General features: G+C 55.8%; 1 protein-coding gene across 3 annotated transcripts in view; it reads left to right on the top strand.

Moving 5' to 3' along the window:
* The window catches only part of GRIK3 (glutamate ionotropic receptor kainate type subunit 3), a 219,195-nt gene that overhangs the window by 153,087 nt on the left and 48,065 nt on the right, over positions 1–18,043 (top strand). For all 3 annotated transcript variants that reach the window (XM_027580703.2, XM_027580712.2, XM_027580719.2), the window contains exons 6-9: positions 5,998–6,171; positions 6,772–6,915; positions 12,076–12,183; positions 15,394–15,507. In XM_027580703.2, coding sequence (XP_027436504.1) covers positions 5,998–6,171; positions 6,772–6,915; positions 12,076–12,183; positions 15,394–15,507 — 540 coding nt within the window. The remainder of the gene's footprint in view (positions 1–5,997; positions 6,172–6,771; positions 6,916–12,075; positions 12,184–15,393; positions 15,508–18,043) is intronic.

Genomic DNA, 18,043 nt, shown 5'->3' with positions numbered 1-18,043 from the left:
CCAGAGGCTCCCAGCAGGTCGGGGTAGAGGCCTTGGCTCCTGACTGCCAGTCTTGTGCATGGCTGTCCCAGCCCCCTGCCTCTTCTCCTCCCCATGCCTCTCTGAGGGTCAGGGAGAGTGGATCTGCCCAGGGACGCACAACCCTTACACACGAACAGCTCTGCAGTCTGCAAGGGAGTAGGTGTGTCGGCATGTGTCGGCGGGGAAGGGGTCTACCAGCATCTCTCCCAGCTGCCGCCTCGCCGCCCGCCTGCCTGCCAGGGCAGCAGCTGCGTGTCCCTTGGGCACTCCACTCCGGCCCATGTCCCCCTTCGGCCTTGGCTCCCACTCCGCGATCCTCCTTCCAGCCCCCGTGGGCTTCAGAGTCTACCTCATGATCCTGCCTCTTCACGCCCGTTGGTCAGTCAAGGCTGTATTTTGGGAGGCCGGTGGCATCTGGCATTTATTTGCTTCCCTTTCAGAAACCCACGTCACCAATGCGTCGCTGCTAAAAAAATTCTCCGAACTTGCTGCTTTCATGCAGTAGACATTTTAATTACCCCAGCGGCCATAATCCGCTCCAGCCAGCTTCGAGCCCTTCCTAGATAACCCGCGTTACTCAGCCCCAGCTGAGCCCCTGGTGCATGTCATGTGTAGGTAAAAGCCTGGAGGTGAAAAAAGAATTATAATAAATTAATAGATAAGCAATCACAATTAATGCCACTTCCCAGCAATAACAGTTATATCATGGGAAAGATATTTTCATCTGTCATTCCTTAAGGCAATGTTTTCTGAGCTTCGGCTTCTACCCAGTCAGACCCATGGGGTGCTAATGAATTAGTCTATTATGTTATGCTGAATGTTTCTAAAAGGTCCCTCGTCGATACTGAATTCAGTGTGTCAACATTTGGCATCAAGAACAGCAACTTTTTGCCAAGCGGCAAGGTTGCCCGTGGCTCACTGTGTACGGCGATTGGGGTCTCCGCTCAGGGCAGCGCGGACACAGAAGTGGAGCTGGACAAAGAGCCCTCTTTAGCAGCTCCCGTCATCCCTGCCCTCGTGTCACGGGGGTGGGGACGCTTGGTGCCGCAAGCCCTACAACACTTTGCACTCCAGGCTCGGTGTGACAGGGAGGGAGGTGACCCCAGCAGTGACACCCCATCACCCCCCCCCGGGTTGGAATGGCTGCGGCCACCCCGTGAGTGTCAGCAGAACACATGCCACGTCCAGAGACCGGAAGGGCTGATGTCACCAGCCCCCAAGCCTCCCACCAGGGCCAGGGATGCCACCCTTCTCACTGAGTCCGGGTGGCCTCTGGTCCTAGAGGAGGGTGAACCGAGTCACGGACGCCCTGGGCAGGCTGATGCTTTGGCATCTTTCAGGCCTTAGGTAGTAGGTCAGCACTGCATTGGAGAGGAGGCTGGGCCCCGTGCTGGGGTGGAGTGAGAAGGGTGTTCCCTGGGGGCAGAGGTCAACTTCTCTTCCTTGGCCCTGGCAGTGAGCTCTGGCCCCAAATTCACATTCTCCATCTTGCAAAACAAAACTGTTCCACCTCCCCTTACCTGCCTTCTCCAAAGGCAATTTGGGGGAAGATCTCTTGATACTAAAGCAGGCCCCTTAAGGGTCTCACTCTCCCACCCCCCAAGGCAATTTACCAAACCCTTCCTAGCCTCCAGCTTCATTGAGAGCTCCCCCTGAGAGGAGGATGTGAAACACTAGTCTCCCATCCCAGGCCCTTCCCAGCGCTGTTTAGGTGCCCCAGAGAGCTACTCGGCTGGCTGACCCTTCTTTCCACTTTGGGTGACAGGGGTGTTTGGCTCTGGGGTTCAGGAGACAGACACAGATACTAACAGTTGTTATCAGTGGGGGTGAAAGGCAAGAGGTCCCAGGATGAAAGCGGAAGCCCCCTCGACCCACCCTGTGGTGCATGTGTAAAGGAGTAGTCAGGGGAGGCTTCCCGGAAGAGGTGCCACTTGAATTGATTTGAATCTCAGAGAATAGCCCGCCTAAGAGGGTTGAGGAAGAGAGACAGCCCCGCCAGAGGCTAGAAGATGCACAAATGCCGGCATAGCGATGAGAAGCTGCGTGATGGGGGCAGGGGCAGGCGTCAGCGAGGAAGGGAGAAGGGGAAAGTGGTTTGGTTCCTGAAACAAACATGGGAAGGGGTGGGAAGAAAAGTGGGGCAGGAGGGCGGTGGAGAGCTTTGTAAACTAAACTAAGGAACTTGGACTTCATTCTGAGAAGGTAGTAAGGATTTATAAACACAGGGTTGGATTGATCCTTCCGAGAAACCCCTCTGAATGCTGTGTGGACTGCAGGCTGGTCACGGGACGGGGGGGGGCTTGGGAGCTGGACTGCCTGGGTTGGACTCTGTTGCTCCACAGGTTAGCCGTGAAGCCTAACCTCTCTGTGACTCAGTTCCTTCCTCCGAAATGGGGTGAAAGTAACACCCTCCCGGGATAAGGTGGAAATGAGAATTCAGTGAGTTAATGCACAAAAGGAACTTAGAACGTGGCCTGCTGTTCCGAGGTTCGCAGGGGCTCATAGCTGTTAGCTCATCGTGATTGTTCCTATATTGCCAAGACGGGTAAGGCAGGAAGGACCCAACCCCTCTCTGCTCCTCTCCTCTGACAACCGGGCATGTCCCTGGGGTCGTATCCCATGACTGTCACAACCTGCTGCCAGAGAATATTGGTCAAACACTTAACTACGTCTACCATGCACCAGATGTGCTCTGCGCACATCCATGAACCCACTTCTTCCCCATGACAACCCCACCTGCTAGGTCCTGTTATCATCGCCTGCATGTGGCAGCTGAACCCACCTGAAGTGAGGAGGGTAGATGCACCTGGAACCCAGATGGCCTGGCCTCGCAGTCTGTGCCCCCGAGCTTTGCCGGGGCTGTCTCCGTGCGCCGCGCTCAGGAAGGCGCCGTGGGGAGAGAGGCCTTCTTCTGGGCATGCCTTCCCCATGCCCCTCCGCTCCTCTGATTCCACACGTGTCCCCAGCTCAGCCCTGTCAGGAGTCATGACTTAGATGAGGGGCTTCTCAAATCCCAGAGTTGCCAGGCCGCACCCCAGACTCTCCATGGCCTATACTCCCCAAAACAGCTCCAAAGACAGTTCGGGTGCATATCGCGTGTTTGGCAACCACGGGGGCATAAAGCTCAGGCGTTTCTTGAATAAGACAGACGGTGGTGTACCACCCGCTGTCCAAGTGTGTGGGAGGGAAACCCTGGATTTGGAGTGCTTCTAATTTCCATGGTGAAAATACTCCCCCCACAGCTGGTATCAGGTGACCAGTGTGAGGTGACTGGAAGCAGGAAGAAGTGCTAACAGTTAGCTCGCACAGGCCAGTGCGAGCCAGCTCCAACACCCCACCGAAACAGACCTGGGTACAAATTCTGCTCTGCCTTTTTTGAGCTTTATGACCTCAGGCAGGTCACCTCATGCCCCTGACCCTGTTTCCTCATCTGTAGAAGGAACACACTGTTAAACAGCTACTCTGCAGGGGTGTCAGGATGGGGTGGTATCCTCCATGTGCAGGGCTGAGGGCAGTACCCACCCTCCACTCCCCACTGAGACTGGGGCAGGCACCCTCTGGCCCACTCGGTGAGACCCCTTCATCTGCTGACGACCCCACCTCCTGCTCCCACCCGGCCCCTTCCCCATCCCAAGTCCTGGCCTAGAATCAGCGCCCTAGTTGTTTGGGCAAAGCTAGGACTAAATTTTCTTACCCGGGGTTCAAGTCTGCTCCAGATCTCTCCCCAACATCCTATGCCCTAAACTTTCAAAGAGGAAGCCAACACCACACATTCCAGAAGGAGCCCATTTTGAGGGTGCAGCAGGAGCAGGAAGAATTTAGCATCAGTCGGGAATATGTGAGAGACCAAAGGAAGCCAGCACCATGCGGAAGGGCTGCTCCGTGAGCTCATCATTCCTCGAGCTGCCGTCGAGTTCATGGAAGCCTGGACTATGATGGGCTGGGTTTTAGTCCCAGTGACTGCAGCCATGCAGAGAACAGTACAGCCTGTGGGCTGTCTTGCCTCTCTCCCAGCACAGGATGGAGCATATGAGTTGAGGGACCCTCGAAAGAGGAGGGACCGGAGGCTGGGACAGAAGATAGCTTGATGAGAGTAGAGCATAGAAAAGAATAGACAGTTGACCAGGAGGACCTTAGGACTCAGTTTCTCAAACCACTAGTAGGAAGGGTCTGCTCCTCCTAGGCTACCACCCCCTATCTCCTCGACACTGCCACTTCTTCCTAGTTTAGCACCTGGCTTCTTCCTCCATGCACACACACCCTGCCCAATCCCTCTCTGCCTCCTTGCCCCACCGGCTCCCCTTGCCCCAGAGCTGGAGCTGCAGAGGGCCTGAAGCTCGTCTGCCCCACACGTTAAGGCCAGTCTTCCTGGTCCTTAGGCCGGGGCCTACTCCTTACACCAGACTGGATGCCACCTGGCCGTGGACAGATGGGCTGACTGCTGGTCTGTTGCTCCTAGGACACAGCGGGTGTGGAGGTCTGGCTGATGATGTCGGAGGTGAGGGGAGAGAAGAAGGCGGTGGTATTCCTTGAGTCCCAAGCAGAAAGACTATTGTTTTTATTGAATTATAATTGACCTACAGTATTATGTTGATTTCAGGGGTACAAGATAGCCAATCAGTATTTTTATACATTACAAAATGACCCCCACAAAAGCTTTGGTTATCATCTGTCACCATACAAAGGGATTACCAAGTTGTTGACTGCGTTCTCTATGCTCATTACGTCCCCATGACTTACTTATTTTATAACTGGAAGTTTGTACCTCTTAATCCCCTTCACCTACCTTGCCCATCCCCCCACCCCTCTCCCTTCTGGCATCCACCAGTTCTCTGTATTTATGAGTTTGTTTTGTTTTTTTAGATTCTGTATATAAGTGAAATCCTACGGTATTTGTCTTTCTCTGTCTGGCTTCACTTAGCATAATGTCTTCTGGGTCTATCCACAGTGTTACAAGATGTCAGGATGTCCTTCTCTCTTATGGCTGAGTTACATTCCTCTGTATGTACACACCACATCTTCTTTATCCGTTCATCTAGCGACGGGCACTTGGGCTGCTTCCATATCTTGGCTATTGTAAACAACGCTGTGGTGAACATAGGAGTGCACCTATGTTTTCAAGTTAGTTTTTCTGTTTTCTTCAAATAAATACCCAAAAGTGGAATTGTGAGATCATAGGGTAGTTCTATTTTTAATTCTTTGAGGAGTCTCCGTACCGTCTTCCAGAGCGGCTACACCAGTTTGCATTCCCACCACCAGCACGCAAGGGTTCCTTCTCCACATCCTCGCCAACACTTGTGGATGTCTTTTTGATTTTAGCCATTCTGACAGGTGGGAGTTGATTGCTTCTTGTGGTTTTGATTGGCATTTCCCTAATGATGAGGGACGCTGAGCTTTTCAAGTACTTCTCCCTTTCAGCCTATTCATTTTGTCGATGGTTTCCTTCACTGTGCAAAAGCTAGAAAAAAATATTTTAAAATAGCCTTTTTGGGGGTGGGGGATACAACAACTCCCCTCAGCTTCCCTTGGAGATGCCCAGGCCTAGTGCTCTTTGTCCCCCCCGAAGTGGGCACCCCCGTCGTTGGAAGTGACCATCATGACCATTATCACGATCATCTGATGTTCTGGGCCAGGCCTTTCATGTGATCTGCTGCACCAGTCCTATAAAGGAGGCAAGAGCCCCATTTTGTAGACGAAGAATCCAGCTGAGCCACATGCAGGGGGTCCAGCAGCGAGTCCATGAGGTCAGCCGCCAGGCAGAAGGCATTCCAGCTGATCCCCCCTCCGGTGCTCCTGCGGGTACTCCACCGCCGCCGCCGAGCCTCACCTCGTGCAGGGCAGGGCTCTGCAGGGAGTTGCTGCCTTGGGCTCCCGGTGCTCCAAGAAGGGCGTGTGGGACAGTGGTGGCCCAGGTGAGGGGTGGCTGGGGTTTACAGCAGGCCACACCTTTATTTACTTGAGCCTCTTTCTGTCAAGGATCTGTATGCGTTAGACCTGGAGCCCTACCGCTACTCAGGGGTGAACCTGACGGGGTTCCGGATCCTCAACGTGGACAACCCGCATGTGTCAGCCATCGTAGAGAAGTGGTCCATGGAGCGGCTGCAGGCGGCTCCCCGGGCAGAGTCCGGCCTGTTGGATGGCGTGATGATGGTATCCCAGCCAGGCGGGCCAAATCCAGGGGCACCCCTTCCTCGGCAGCCCTCCCTGTTCCCTCTTCTGTCCTCTCTCCCCTACTTCCTCCCTATCTCTTTCTTCCCTCCCACCACTTCCCTTCCTAAGACCTGCTCTGGATCAGCCAGACCTTAGGCTGGGCCCTGGGAACACAAGGAATCAGACACAGCCGCCCCCAACCCCAAGGGTGGTAGGGGAGGCTTGTAAACAGGTTGTTACAGAGTCTGGGGGTAAGGACCCATGTGTCCTGGGCACAGAGGACTTTGAGCTCTAACCAGCTGGAGCCTAGGGAGGCAGAAAAGGAGAAGGTGTGGACAGGGCCTAGGAGAACAGGAGTGATGGGATGAGAAAGGAGGGCTTAGAATGAGAAGGTCTGAACTGCAGAGAGGGTGGGAGTTGGGTGTCTGCCGAACAGCAGGGGCACCCAAGCCCGGCCTTCACGGAGGGCATGGACAGGGTCACCCTGGGCCTTTCCCTTGTCAGGACCCCATATGCCTGGTGGGGGAGGGGCTGAGCAACTTGGGCCAAGGACCCTCAGGGCTGGGGAGCTGCTCTCAGGCCCTGTGCCCTCCCCTCCAGACTGACGCGGCCTTACTGTACGACGCCGTCCACATCGTGTCCGTGTGCTACCAGAGGGCCCCGCAGATGACCGTGAATTCCCTGCAGTGCCATCGGCACAAGGCTTGGCGCTTTGGCGGCCGCTTCATGAACTTCATCAAGGAGGTGAGTGCTCCCCCATCATCCCCCCCAGGGCCTCCTCCCTGGGGGTCTTCGGTGCTGCAGAGCAAAGGCGCGGGTGTGGGAGGCAGGCAGAATTGATTTCTAGCCCACACGAATCTGGGCACGTGGGTTCACATCTCCGAGCCTCCATTTCCTTGGGTGAAAATGGGCTGGACGGGACCCATCTCACAGGGCGATTGAGAGGGCTATGGCCCTGGAGCCTAGGAGGTTCTCCGTGGGCGGTCCACGTTGTCAGCAGGACCTGCCTGGGCTTTCCAGTGCGGCAGATGAGGGTCTCTGCCCCGGCTGTGTGACCTTGGGCAAGCTGGAGAACCTTGCTGAGCCTTGGCTGCCTCATCTGCAAAATGGGGTCCGAAGCATGCCCCCTCAGAGGGATGCCAGGCAGCTGAGACGAAACCCCTGGGTGGAAAGAGCTCAGGGCAATGGGCGGGGCAGTGGAGGCTGGCCGGATAATCAGCCCTACGTACTCCTCTTCATGTTCCGGGTCCTCCGGGCCCCGGCTCTGCTGGCTCCGAGGTGGTTGTGAAGTTCCATCCGTGGGGCTGATTCAGAGGAACCAGGAGCAGAACTCTGTCCTGCTGCAAGACGGCCGTTGACACTCACAGTGCCAACCGATAATTCTGAAGGACTCTCCATCATCCTTGTCCTTGTAAGCTGTGGATGGCTCTTCACCGTTCCCATTTTACAGGTTGAGGAAGCTAAGGCCAAGGCCAAGCATCCTGGCGGCATCGCAATGAGTTATGCAAGTTTGGGTGAGAGGATTAACATTTTGATTCTCAGTTTCCTTGACTGTAAAATGGGCATAAAGAGTACTTGCCTCGGTGTTGTTGAGAAGACAGTGTGCAAACTGTCCACGGAGCATCTCGCCCAGGACGTGGGCAGAGTCAAATCCCAGTAAATGGTGGATGAAGAAGGCTCGGGGAGAAGATAGGGCAGGGTTATCCTGGGTTGGAGGGAGAGACCATGTCCAGGCGACTCCAGGTGCCGTCGAGAGAAGCCCTCAAGGAGGGTTGTAGAACGATCTCTCCGTGGCAACCACACTGGACCAGGGTGAGGCAGGCTACTTTGAGCGTTCATTCAGTTATTCAGCAGCTAGTTGTTGTGGTCCTGCTGGGTGCCAGACCCTGGGATCCAGTGGGGCTGAGACGGACGAGCCCCTGCATTCACCAAGCTCACAGCCCAGGGAGGGAGCGGACATGAATCAAGTCCTGGCATTCAGGGATGTAATCCCACGTGCAAAGGAAGGCAGCTCCAAGGGGGTATATAGCAAAGAGACCCACCACCTTACACACAGCAGACAGGGTGCCTTTCCCCAAGGGCTGATATCCCCCCTTGCTGCTTGGGAAGGGCGCTAAAAGGAATGGGGATGGGACATCGGCTGTAGAGTTTGACGCTCATGCCCGTGGAGCTCGTCTCTGCCTCCCCCAGCTGTGCGGCTTCACACGTGTTCCTAGGTGGCCACGAGCATCCGTTTCCTCACCTGGCAAACACGCTCTCACCATCATGGTGAGGGAGGCATGAAGTCCTTGGCACCAGCTCCCCTCACGCCCAGAAGGGGCTCCATCCGGTATCAGTGGTATTGGCATAAGAGGACCATGATGGTCCCTTCTCATCCAGCCCCTCAAAACTGCAGAAGAAGGCTGATTGTCCAGTGCCCTGAGCAGGCCTGGTTAGCCTGGGAGATCACCCGCTTGTTTCCCGGGAGCGCTGAGGCCTGACTCCTAGCCCCGGCTGCCTCCTTCCTGGGCAGACCTCTGACGGAGGGGCCAGAGGCCCTTCTGAGGGGGTCGGTGACCCAAGCCACAACCCTGGGCCCCTTAGGAGCCACACAAAAATGCCTTTGAAGCTTCACCCACTTTTTAGCTGTGTGACCTTCGACAAGCTGCTGAACCTCTCTGTGCCTCCAGTCTGCCTCTGTACTCTGGAGATTTTCCTAGGGTTGTTGCAGGATGAAGCGAGTTAGGGTGTGTGTGGAGCACTTAGGCCAGAGCCTAGCACAGAGCCAACGCCCAGCAGAGGGGCTACCCTTATGTTGTCTCTGTCGTCACGAGTGCCATCACTGTGGCTTCTTGTTCCCTGGTGGGTTTCCAGCTAACGAGGGTCCCTGGGCCACATAGCTTTGGGGACCCTCACCCTGCTCACTCCTGACCCCTTGGAATTTTTGAGGCTCAGTCTGCAGCCCTGAGGGGAGCAGGTTCGTCACTGCCCACACTAGAGGAAGGGGCCCCTTCTCCCTCCCGGGGCTGACCGGCCCGCTTTGGTGTACCTCCTGTTTCCCAGCCGCCGGCCCAGTGAGTGGCCCTCAACACTCATGCTCCTTACAGAGCCCCTTCAGGGACATCTCTGTGACACCTGCACCTTAGGGCGGTGGACATGGAGGCCTAGTGCAGCCACGTGGCTTGCCTGCAGTGCCGCAGCTGCCCGAGCCTGGGCCCCGAGTGCCCTGCTTGAGCCCAGCATACCGTCTTCCCTCAGACCATTTCCAAGTTGCTCGTCTCCCCCATCTGACTGCGTGACAGTAAATCATTTAAAGACTTGGCATTTCCGAGAGGAGCTGGAAAATACCAGGCCGGAGTTCAGAGCGTGTGAAGCATCTTTCATTTAGCGAGTCTGGAGCGGTGGCTGGAAGGGGCGGGCAGGCCGGGAAATGTCACGGGGAGGGGCTGTCCCCGGCTCCCTGCCCTGCCCTGGCCCTACCCCCCCACCCGGGGCCCACAGGCAGTCCAGGCCCCTGCTGGCATTTCCTTCCTCTGTAGCTGACAAGGGGGAAGGCTTGGCTCCGAATGCAGGTTTGAAGGCACCTGCTGTGATTTCCCCTGGGGGCCAGGAGAGAGCCTGAGGGTACAGAGGAGGGGGAGCCAGCCAGAGCTGAGCTTCTCTGTGAAGCCATAAACAGTGGTCTTCACCTTCTCTGGTCTTTTCATTTCTGTCCCCAAACCGCGTTTCCGGCCCCCTGGGCTCTAGAAGCCTCTCCCACAGAACTTGGGCATAGTGAGGCCAAGCTCTTCAGCTCTGTTCCTGCAGACCGGGCTTCTGCCCTGCACCACCATGATGTGGGGTTTGTATATGGCTCAGCCCCTCTTTGAGCCTCAATGTCTATGACCATAAAATGGGGGTGACAGTGACACCCACCTGGCAGGATTGTCATGAGACAAAATCAGCGCATTCAGGGAAGGAGGTTAGCCTTCTATGACAGGATTTCTACTGAGGCCTCGGGCCCTGGCCCAAGTGACCAGCCCTCCTCCCAGCCAAGCGCCAGCCCTAGTCCAAGGAAGCTCCATGGAAGGAAGCAACAAAGGAGTACTAATAATATAGACCACTTAGTTGGGGGAGCATAGGCCAGGCACTTGCTAAACACTTTATACATCTTTTTTAACACTGAGGAAACAGGTCATTTTCCCCTTCCTGAAGCTCGGAGAGGTTAGATCACATTCTGTCTAACTCCTTTTAACAGCCTCCCGGACCCCTTCCAGGCCCCACCCCTCTGCCTGAGTTAGTCTACCTAGCTGCTCCCCCCTGCACACTTCCCACGATGCCTTAGAGCTGCCCAAGTGTTTGGAGAGCCCTGTGGATGTCACTGTGGCCTCCAGCGATCCATGATCCCATGAACTTGGGTGCCACGCCGTGAGTGTAAGCATGAGTGTCAGGAGCGTTGGGCCAGGGAGAGGCCCTGGAACCTTTTTCAGAACCTCCAGGGCATCCTGACCCCAGTGTGGCAAAGCAAGGACTGCGATTTTCAGGGCTTCCCCTTCCACATGCTCTGGCACCTCCTTCCCCAACCCCGTCAGCCCGCAGCTCCCCCTGGTTCCCAAGGACTCCAAGTTTGTTCTCCCAGACTCAGAAAGCCGGTGGCATGGGGGTGTTCACCTGGGTGCCCGCGGCCTCCTACCTCCACGGAGGTGAGAGAGAAGGGGCATAGCTCCAGCCCGGGTGCTGGAACCCTGGGACCCTGGGACCCGAGCGGCAGGGTGGGCTCTCATCCACTCGGTGAGATTGGGGGATGTGCTGGCCCCAGGGGGCCTGCTTCCTTGTCTGTGAAATGGGGATGGTGACCTCACCTGGCCCACCTGCCAGGGCGGCAGGTTACATGCTCTGAGCAGCGGGAAGTACTTCGTAGGTATCCGCTGGGCCTCCAGGAAGGGTATCTTCTAGAAAGGAGTCGGCAAACCTTTTCTGCCACAGGCGGGAGAGTGCCTATTTAGGCTTTGTGGGCCAGCTGGTCTCTCTGTAACTATTCAGGCCTGCAGGCACTGGGCCAGAGAAGCCAAAGACACTAAGTAAACACATGGGTGTGACCGTGTTCTGATCCACTGTTCACAGAAACAGGCCGCGGAGGAGTTGGGGCTGCCAGCCGTGGATTGCCCATCCCTGATCTAGAAGAGTGGGGCTCTTCTCAGCTCGGGGCTGGGGTGTTCTCTGAACCCCGGCCTCTCTGTGCTAGCCATATTAATGGCAATAAAAGATGACAAAACCTGCCATTTGTTCAGGGCTCTGGTATGTACTGAGCACCGTCCTAAGTATTTTATGGGATTTATCTCATTCCACCCTCCTGGCATTTTGGTACTATTACAAATTCCATTTTGTAGAGGAGGAACCTGAGACAGAGAGGTGAAGTGGAATCCCCCAGGTGGCAGAGCTAACAGCGGTTGGACCCGGGCCTTCTGACCCCTGCATTCTTAACCGCGACCCCGTGGAGCCGGGGCCGGCGGCGGCAGTGGGGGTAGCTTCTCTGTCTCCTCCAGCTCTCCTCCAAGCGTCTGGTCTTCCAGCCAGGATTGGCTTGGCCCGTTGGCTTTTCCGCTTCCATGCAGGTCTCGCCTGCCCCACGCCGCCCACCTGCCTCCTTGCCCCTCTCTGCGGACCCGCCACAGGCTCCGCAGGGGCTCAGTTGAGTGCATCTGAGATCGATGTTGTACACGAGAAGGTACAAATGTAATGCTGGCTAAAGAGCATAATAGAATTTATGGAAATCGCTGGCTTGCACCACAGCCCGTGCAATGATGGAGGTGATTATTAATTAATCATGGTCTTGGGGGAACAGTATCAGTGCAAAGAGTAATTAAAATGAATCATTGTACAGTTGTACCGAGTGATGATTTATGAGCCCGAGGAATTGCCGCTCTGCCCTCTCCCTTTCGGCAGGCTCAATGGGAAGGATTAACTGGACGGATTGTTTTCAACAAAACTAGTGGCTTACGGACAGATTTCGATCTGGACATCATCAGCCTGAAGGAGGACGGCCTGGAGAAGGTACATGGGCTCAGGAGAGGGAGGGACAAGACCTCGGGGGCTTGACATGCCCTGGCATGGCCTGTGCCTTGGTCCTTTGGAGAACATGAAGGCGTGGTCGGGCTGGACAGGTGCAGAACCCAGTGGCCTGGCCGTGGCCAACACCCAAGCTGTCACTCTGCGAGCAGGGGCCACTGGAGATTCTTAACCTGGGAAAAGTAATGAAAGGCTCAGGGGGCAGAAAGACAGACCTGACTTTGGGTAACAGAAACTTCAACAACAAGTGGGTGCCTACCTGGGAAGTAATGAGCTCACTGTCCCTGGAGGCATTTAAGCAAAGATTAAGCAACATGATTGCTTGTCTGGGAACTGGAGTTCGTTCGTTCTTTGGAGAGAGGTTGAAGTGCATGGATTCTGAATTCCCCCCTCTTGGTTTCTAAGTCCTCAATGATTCCAGGGGGTTTGGATGAGGATCGCAGGCCCTTTTGGGGCTGGGGCCTCCATCTGGCCACCAGCAAATGTCTGTAATGAGGCCAGTTCTGCTCTCTGGGAACAGTCCACATATTCTGTTGAGTCAGGCTGCTGGGCTGAGGAGATTCAACATTAGCCCCTAATTCTGCACATCCTTGGGGCCTTTAGGCCAGGGGCTCGGCCACCCCCTTTTGCACCAGGGCATCTGTCCAGCCCTGGGAATGGGGTATATGAAGTGCAGGGAGCAAAAGCCCGGAGAAGGAGGGGCTGGCTCTGAGGTCTCTGGGCCTTCAGGATGCCCTGATTACTCTCCTGTCCACCCCTGTCTGCCCTGGGTCAGGCCTCTCCCTTGGATGATTTTAGCACCCAGCCCTGGCTTCTCTACCTCCACTCCTGAGGCTCCGGCCATCCTGAGTGTATACACACACACACACACACACACACACACACGCACGCACGCACGCACGCACGCATGCACACAAAGCTTCCCAACGCACAGCTCTGCCCGGCTCCGCTGGTACCCATGGTCCCCCAGCACTGAGTGAAGCTCTGGCCTCTCACCTGAGCCTTTATGGCCCTCCAAGAAATAACCCAGCCTGCCTTTCCAGGCCCAGCTTCCATGGCCCCCAAAACATTCCCCATGGCCCAGCCATGCCCACTCCCTCGGGCCCCTCCTTTGCCCACGTGGTCACCTGGTTGTAGGAGTGGCCTCTGGCTCCTGGGTTCGCTCCCTCAGGCACACACCTGGCTCTGGCTGGGTTGTACCTTGTGGCCAAGTTGACTCCATTCACGTCTGAGTTTCCCCACAGACTCCCGGGGGGCCCTGGACAGGGGTGTCCAGGGAAATCCCACCTTCCTCTGCCACTCTTTCGTGCCACATACAGCATCAGCCCCTTAGGGACAGGGGTTGTGGCTTCTGCTCCTAAGATCAGGGAGACCAGCTGGTCCAACCTCCTCATGCTAGGAGTCCTTGAGGAGCAGTCTCCTGGCTCCTGTTTAAACCTGGCCGCGCAGGGGGGCCCTTCCTGGTCCCCAGCATTGCTGCAGTGGGATCCACTCAAGTGGCGTTTCATTTTTGTTCTCTCAGCTGTCGGTCTCTAGGGCTGGCCTAAAATTCCGAGGGTGGCAATTAGCCGCACATACACCGCGGCGGCGATGCACTCCTGGGCCCGCAGCAGACCTCAGGAGTGGGTCACGAGAGCACTCCCCATCTGAACCCATCACAGCAGCCTTCTCCCAACCAAAGGCAGAGTGCCTAGAGCCAACACCCGGGAAAAGTCCTCCTACTGTCCCAGGACGAAGGCTGACCTGTGCCGTCTGGAGGCTCCTGCTCGCAGCCACCTGGAGCGTGGGCAGACAGCCTCTGTGGGGCTCTGGCCTCCTCGGTCCTTACTGTGCTCGCATCCCCAGGGCACCTGGGGCCTAACAGGGCGCATGCAGCTGGAAGTCCGTAGATGCTTGCGGGGGCGAGGGTTTCAGCTGCTCGGGAACCGCTGGACAGATGTCTGTGGGCCCTCCAGGTGGGCTGCTGGGGACCCTCGTGAGCTCGGCCCACTTGAGAGAAGGACCTCTGACGCCATCTGCCTGTCTCTCCTGTGGGCTCTGCGGGGGTCTGCACAGACAGAAATCCTGCCTGGAGAGGGTGCTAAGCCCAAACACAGCCACCCTGCCTCTTGTCTCATGGCTTCTGTTTGCTAAGCCGGGTCACACTGATCCCGCCAGCTCCCGCCGGGGCTCTGGGAGGATTAGAGCAGAACTACCCAGGCATAATTACATGGCTCCTGCTACCAGCTTTGAGCAGCGCTCTGAGTGGGATGTTTGTGTTCGGCCTCTCTGTTTAATTGATTAAGTTTCCTGAGTGCCCCCCAGCTAGGCCAAGGACAGAGTGGGCATGCCAAAACCTTCCTTGAGGGAGAAGACCCGAGAGGGGGGTGGAGCCGGGCAGCGGTGGACCTTCACGAGGCCCCGGGTGTTAGAGGATTGGTAAACTGGATCTTTCCTGGCCTCCTCCAGCTTTGGGCCTGATAGCAACGAGCGTACTGTGGGGACACAGATGATGCCACCTTGGCCACCCTATCTGCCAACTTTAGAAGTAAAACCACAAAGCTAGCTGCTTTTGAGCCCAGCGGCAACCAGGCCCACAGGGAGGGCCCTCGTCTCTGGTCTGCCACCCCCAAAACAGTTACAAAGGCCAGCTCCTGCCCAGAGTGCCTTCCCGCAGGTGCCATGTCTCCTCCGCTGTTGACCCATTCTGCAAATGCTTAGTGAACGTCTCCCTTGCTCCAAGCCCTGCCCCGGACTGTGGAGGGTGCATGGCCCTGGGAGGTGGCACCAGAGCGGAGACCCAGTGAGTGAGCAGCTGGGTGCCCAGGCTCTTCCCCAGGAAGAGGGGGTGCCCACTGGGATCAGAGTGCATCTGCCCCAGGACCCCTGATTTCCTGGTGCACCTGCTCCACCCCTGGCTGGGCTGAGGTCCCTGGACTGTCTTTATGCTCACCTTCTCCTCTGCGTTTTCCCCACCAGTTGTGCTGGGGTTGCCAGCAAGGGGGAGGTGGCAGAATTCTGGAGACTCGACACCTTGGGGCCCGCCTCCCACAAGAAGAGAGGCAACAGGGTTGTCCGAAAGGTTAGCTCGCAGCACGTTAGCTGTGATGACGATGCTCCCGAGGAAGGGGAATGAGTGGATGGTCTTGTTGATGTGGAGAAAGGATGGAAAGACGGGGGGCTCAGCCCCTGTTCTCTGTGTGTCTGTCCGTCCAGGTTGGCGTGTGGAGTCCTGCGGAGGGGCTCAACATCACGGAGGTCGCCAAAGGCCGAGGCCCTAATGTCACTGACTCTCTAACAAACAGGTCGCTCATCGTCACCACTGTGCTGGTAAGAGCCTGCAGCCCCGCAAGAGGGATGGCATGAGCCGGAGACGGGCTGAAAGGACCCAGACTGGGCACCTCTCAGGGCTATTTCGAGACTGGAAGATGGGGGGTGGGCATGGAAACATGGAGTGTCCCTCAGAAAGCCCTCAGTCACTGGAACAGAGCAACTTGCCCATGGTCACAGGCCAAAGACCACAGGGGCTGGCTGTCAGCGGCCTCTTCCCAAAGACAGAGTGGGCTGGCCCTCATGCCTGTCTGAGATCTGCTTGGAAGCCCATCTGCAGAGGCCTGTGTGTTTGCATCTCCCCCCACCCACCCACCTACCCCTGAGTCCAACTACAAACCACGATGGGGTAGATGGAAGGAGGTTAACCTGCCCTTTGCCCCAGGACTCAGGCCCTACCTCTTCACCTCAGCTCCCAGGGAAAAGGCGCTTCTCGCTAGTACCCCCAGCTGTGATGGGTGCTCTGGCCACACCCAGAGAGCCCAGAGGTTCTGCGGGGAGCCCACACATGCCACGGTCCACAATGCCCATCCCGAGAGCTCTCCTCCGTGGTCACTCTACCTGCCACCCTCACTCCATTCCCCAGGACTGAATAGCGCCAAGGAGTGGCTCTTGGCATCTCCCAGGCTCTCTGCACCTTCGAGCTCAGGATGGGCAGAAAGACGCACCCACACCACTGGCCTCTTAACTGGCCAGTGCTGTGGCCCCTCCGCATGCACCGGCCCTCCCTGGAAGGCCTCCAGGGTCTCAGGACCCACCCTTTCAGAGACACAACACTGCTCTTGGGGACCCAAGCTGGGCCATGCGGGGGAGAGGCAGCCTGATCACCACCCAATAACTTCTGACCAAAGACCTTTGGAGGACAATTCGGTCAGCTTCTCCTTCTAATTAAGCTCATACAGTATAATAAATACAATACAAATAAAACAAATCCTGTACAGAGCAGAGGGCTCAGCCCAGTTTGGAGTGTTCCAACCAAGTAAGGCTGCCTGGGATGGAATCAGAGAGTAGGGCTGGGCACCCGGCTATGGGCCTTTCCACGGTACTGGGGTATGGTTTCCCCACCTGCTTCCCACTGGGGGCAGCTCAACTGGGGCCCACAGAATGGTCCTTTGCCCTCCCTCTCGTGTGACTCACCAGACAGATGCTTGGCGGTGGGTGGTGGACACCCCAGAGCAGGAAGGGACATGGTAGTTAAACCCCAGCAGCTGTAGCCCATGGGTCTCACCCCCAGTGTCCAGGGTTGTAACCACTGAGAGGATCCATGTCAAGGGAGCCCTAACAGTGGTTCTGGACATACTGTCGATGGAGCCAGGATGGGAGGGCTGGGGAGACAGCTGTCCCTCCAGGTTTAGGCATGAACCCCCCCACCCCCGAGCACCTCCCCCAACACCATACATCCTACCTGCCTTTATTGATCAAATTTTTGTTAACTAAAAAAAATAGAGAAATCAGACTACTGAGACGAGTAAGTCAAAAGATTTCATCGGGAACAGGGGAAAAATTGTAAAAAGAAAAAAAATCTAAAAAAGATTAAAAAGAAATAAACAAAAAAGAGCAAAGGAATTAAAGACTGATGAGCAACTGAAGGGATATTGATGTGGATGCAAATAGAAAAGAAGAGAGTTGAAAGGAAACAAAAAAGTTAAAGGGAAAATAATAATGAGAAAAATGAAAATAAAGCACAAGATGAAAAGGGAAATCATCAAGGAAGACGAAAAATTAAAATAAATAATTAACAGCTCCAGCTAGACAAGGTAAAAAATGTAAAACCAAAATGTCAGAAAGCAAGAGGATAAAAGTGTGACAAAGCTAAAATATAAAAGGGTAAAAATAAAATAATAAAAAGGTAGTAAAAGATTAAAAACAGAGCTGCATAAAATGTGAGATATAAATAAAACACTTTGCACAAGATGAGATTAAGAAAGGTAAAACTAGTGCGCTCGGAGAGATTAAGAAGAAGGGTAATGACGTGGGCCCAGATGATTCCGCCACAAAACAATGCCCTCAAGTGAGTGGCAAGCTAGACGTAATATGCCAGGATACCAGATACACACACCTTTAAAGACCACGGGTATGCATTTTATTAAATTGGCAGCAGCCTGATTTCAAGGGCATAAAACCCTTCTGCAAAGGTGCTCGGGATTTGCTTACACCGCAGAGGCAGGATCCGGCAGACATCCTACGCCCTTCTTGAAGCTTCTTGGTCAACACTCACAGCTTCTTGCAAAGGTCCGGACCTGATGCACTCGGTCCCTTGATGGAAGTCCCACTCGCAGCTTCCCGCTGGCTCTCAGGCCCCCACCCCCACCCCGGGGATAGGGGAGGAGAGAAACCCCTCTTGGCGCATGGCCTGCACAAAGCTCCATCTGTCCCACTGCCCCTCATCTGGGTGAACACTAGCTCAGCAGCTGCTGGGGACATGCAGTGTGACCAGGATGCAGGGGCAAGACTGTGATGGTTAAGAACACAGACCTTTGGGTCTGAGCCCTGGCTTCACTGTTAATTAGCTGTGTGACCCCAGAAAATTGCTTAA

Source organism: Zalophus californianus, chromosome 4 (genome assembly GCF_009762305.2).
Source record: "Zalophus californianus isolate mZalCal1 chromosome 4, mZalCal1.pri.v2, whole genome shotgun sequence".
Classification (NCBI taxonomy): domain Eukaryota; kingdom Metazoa; phylum Chordata; class Mammalia; order Carnivora; family Otariidae; genus Zalophus; species Zalophus californianus.
Note: the sequence above shows the minus strand (reverse complement) of the source record. Positions and strands in the feature narration are given on the sequence as shown.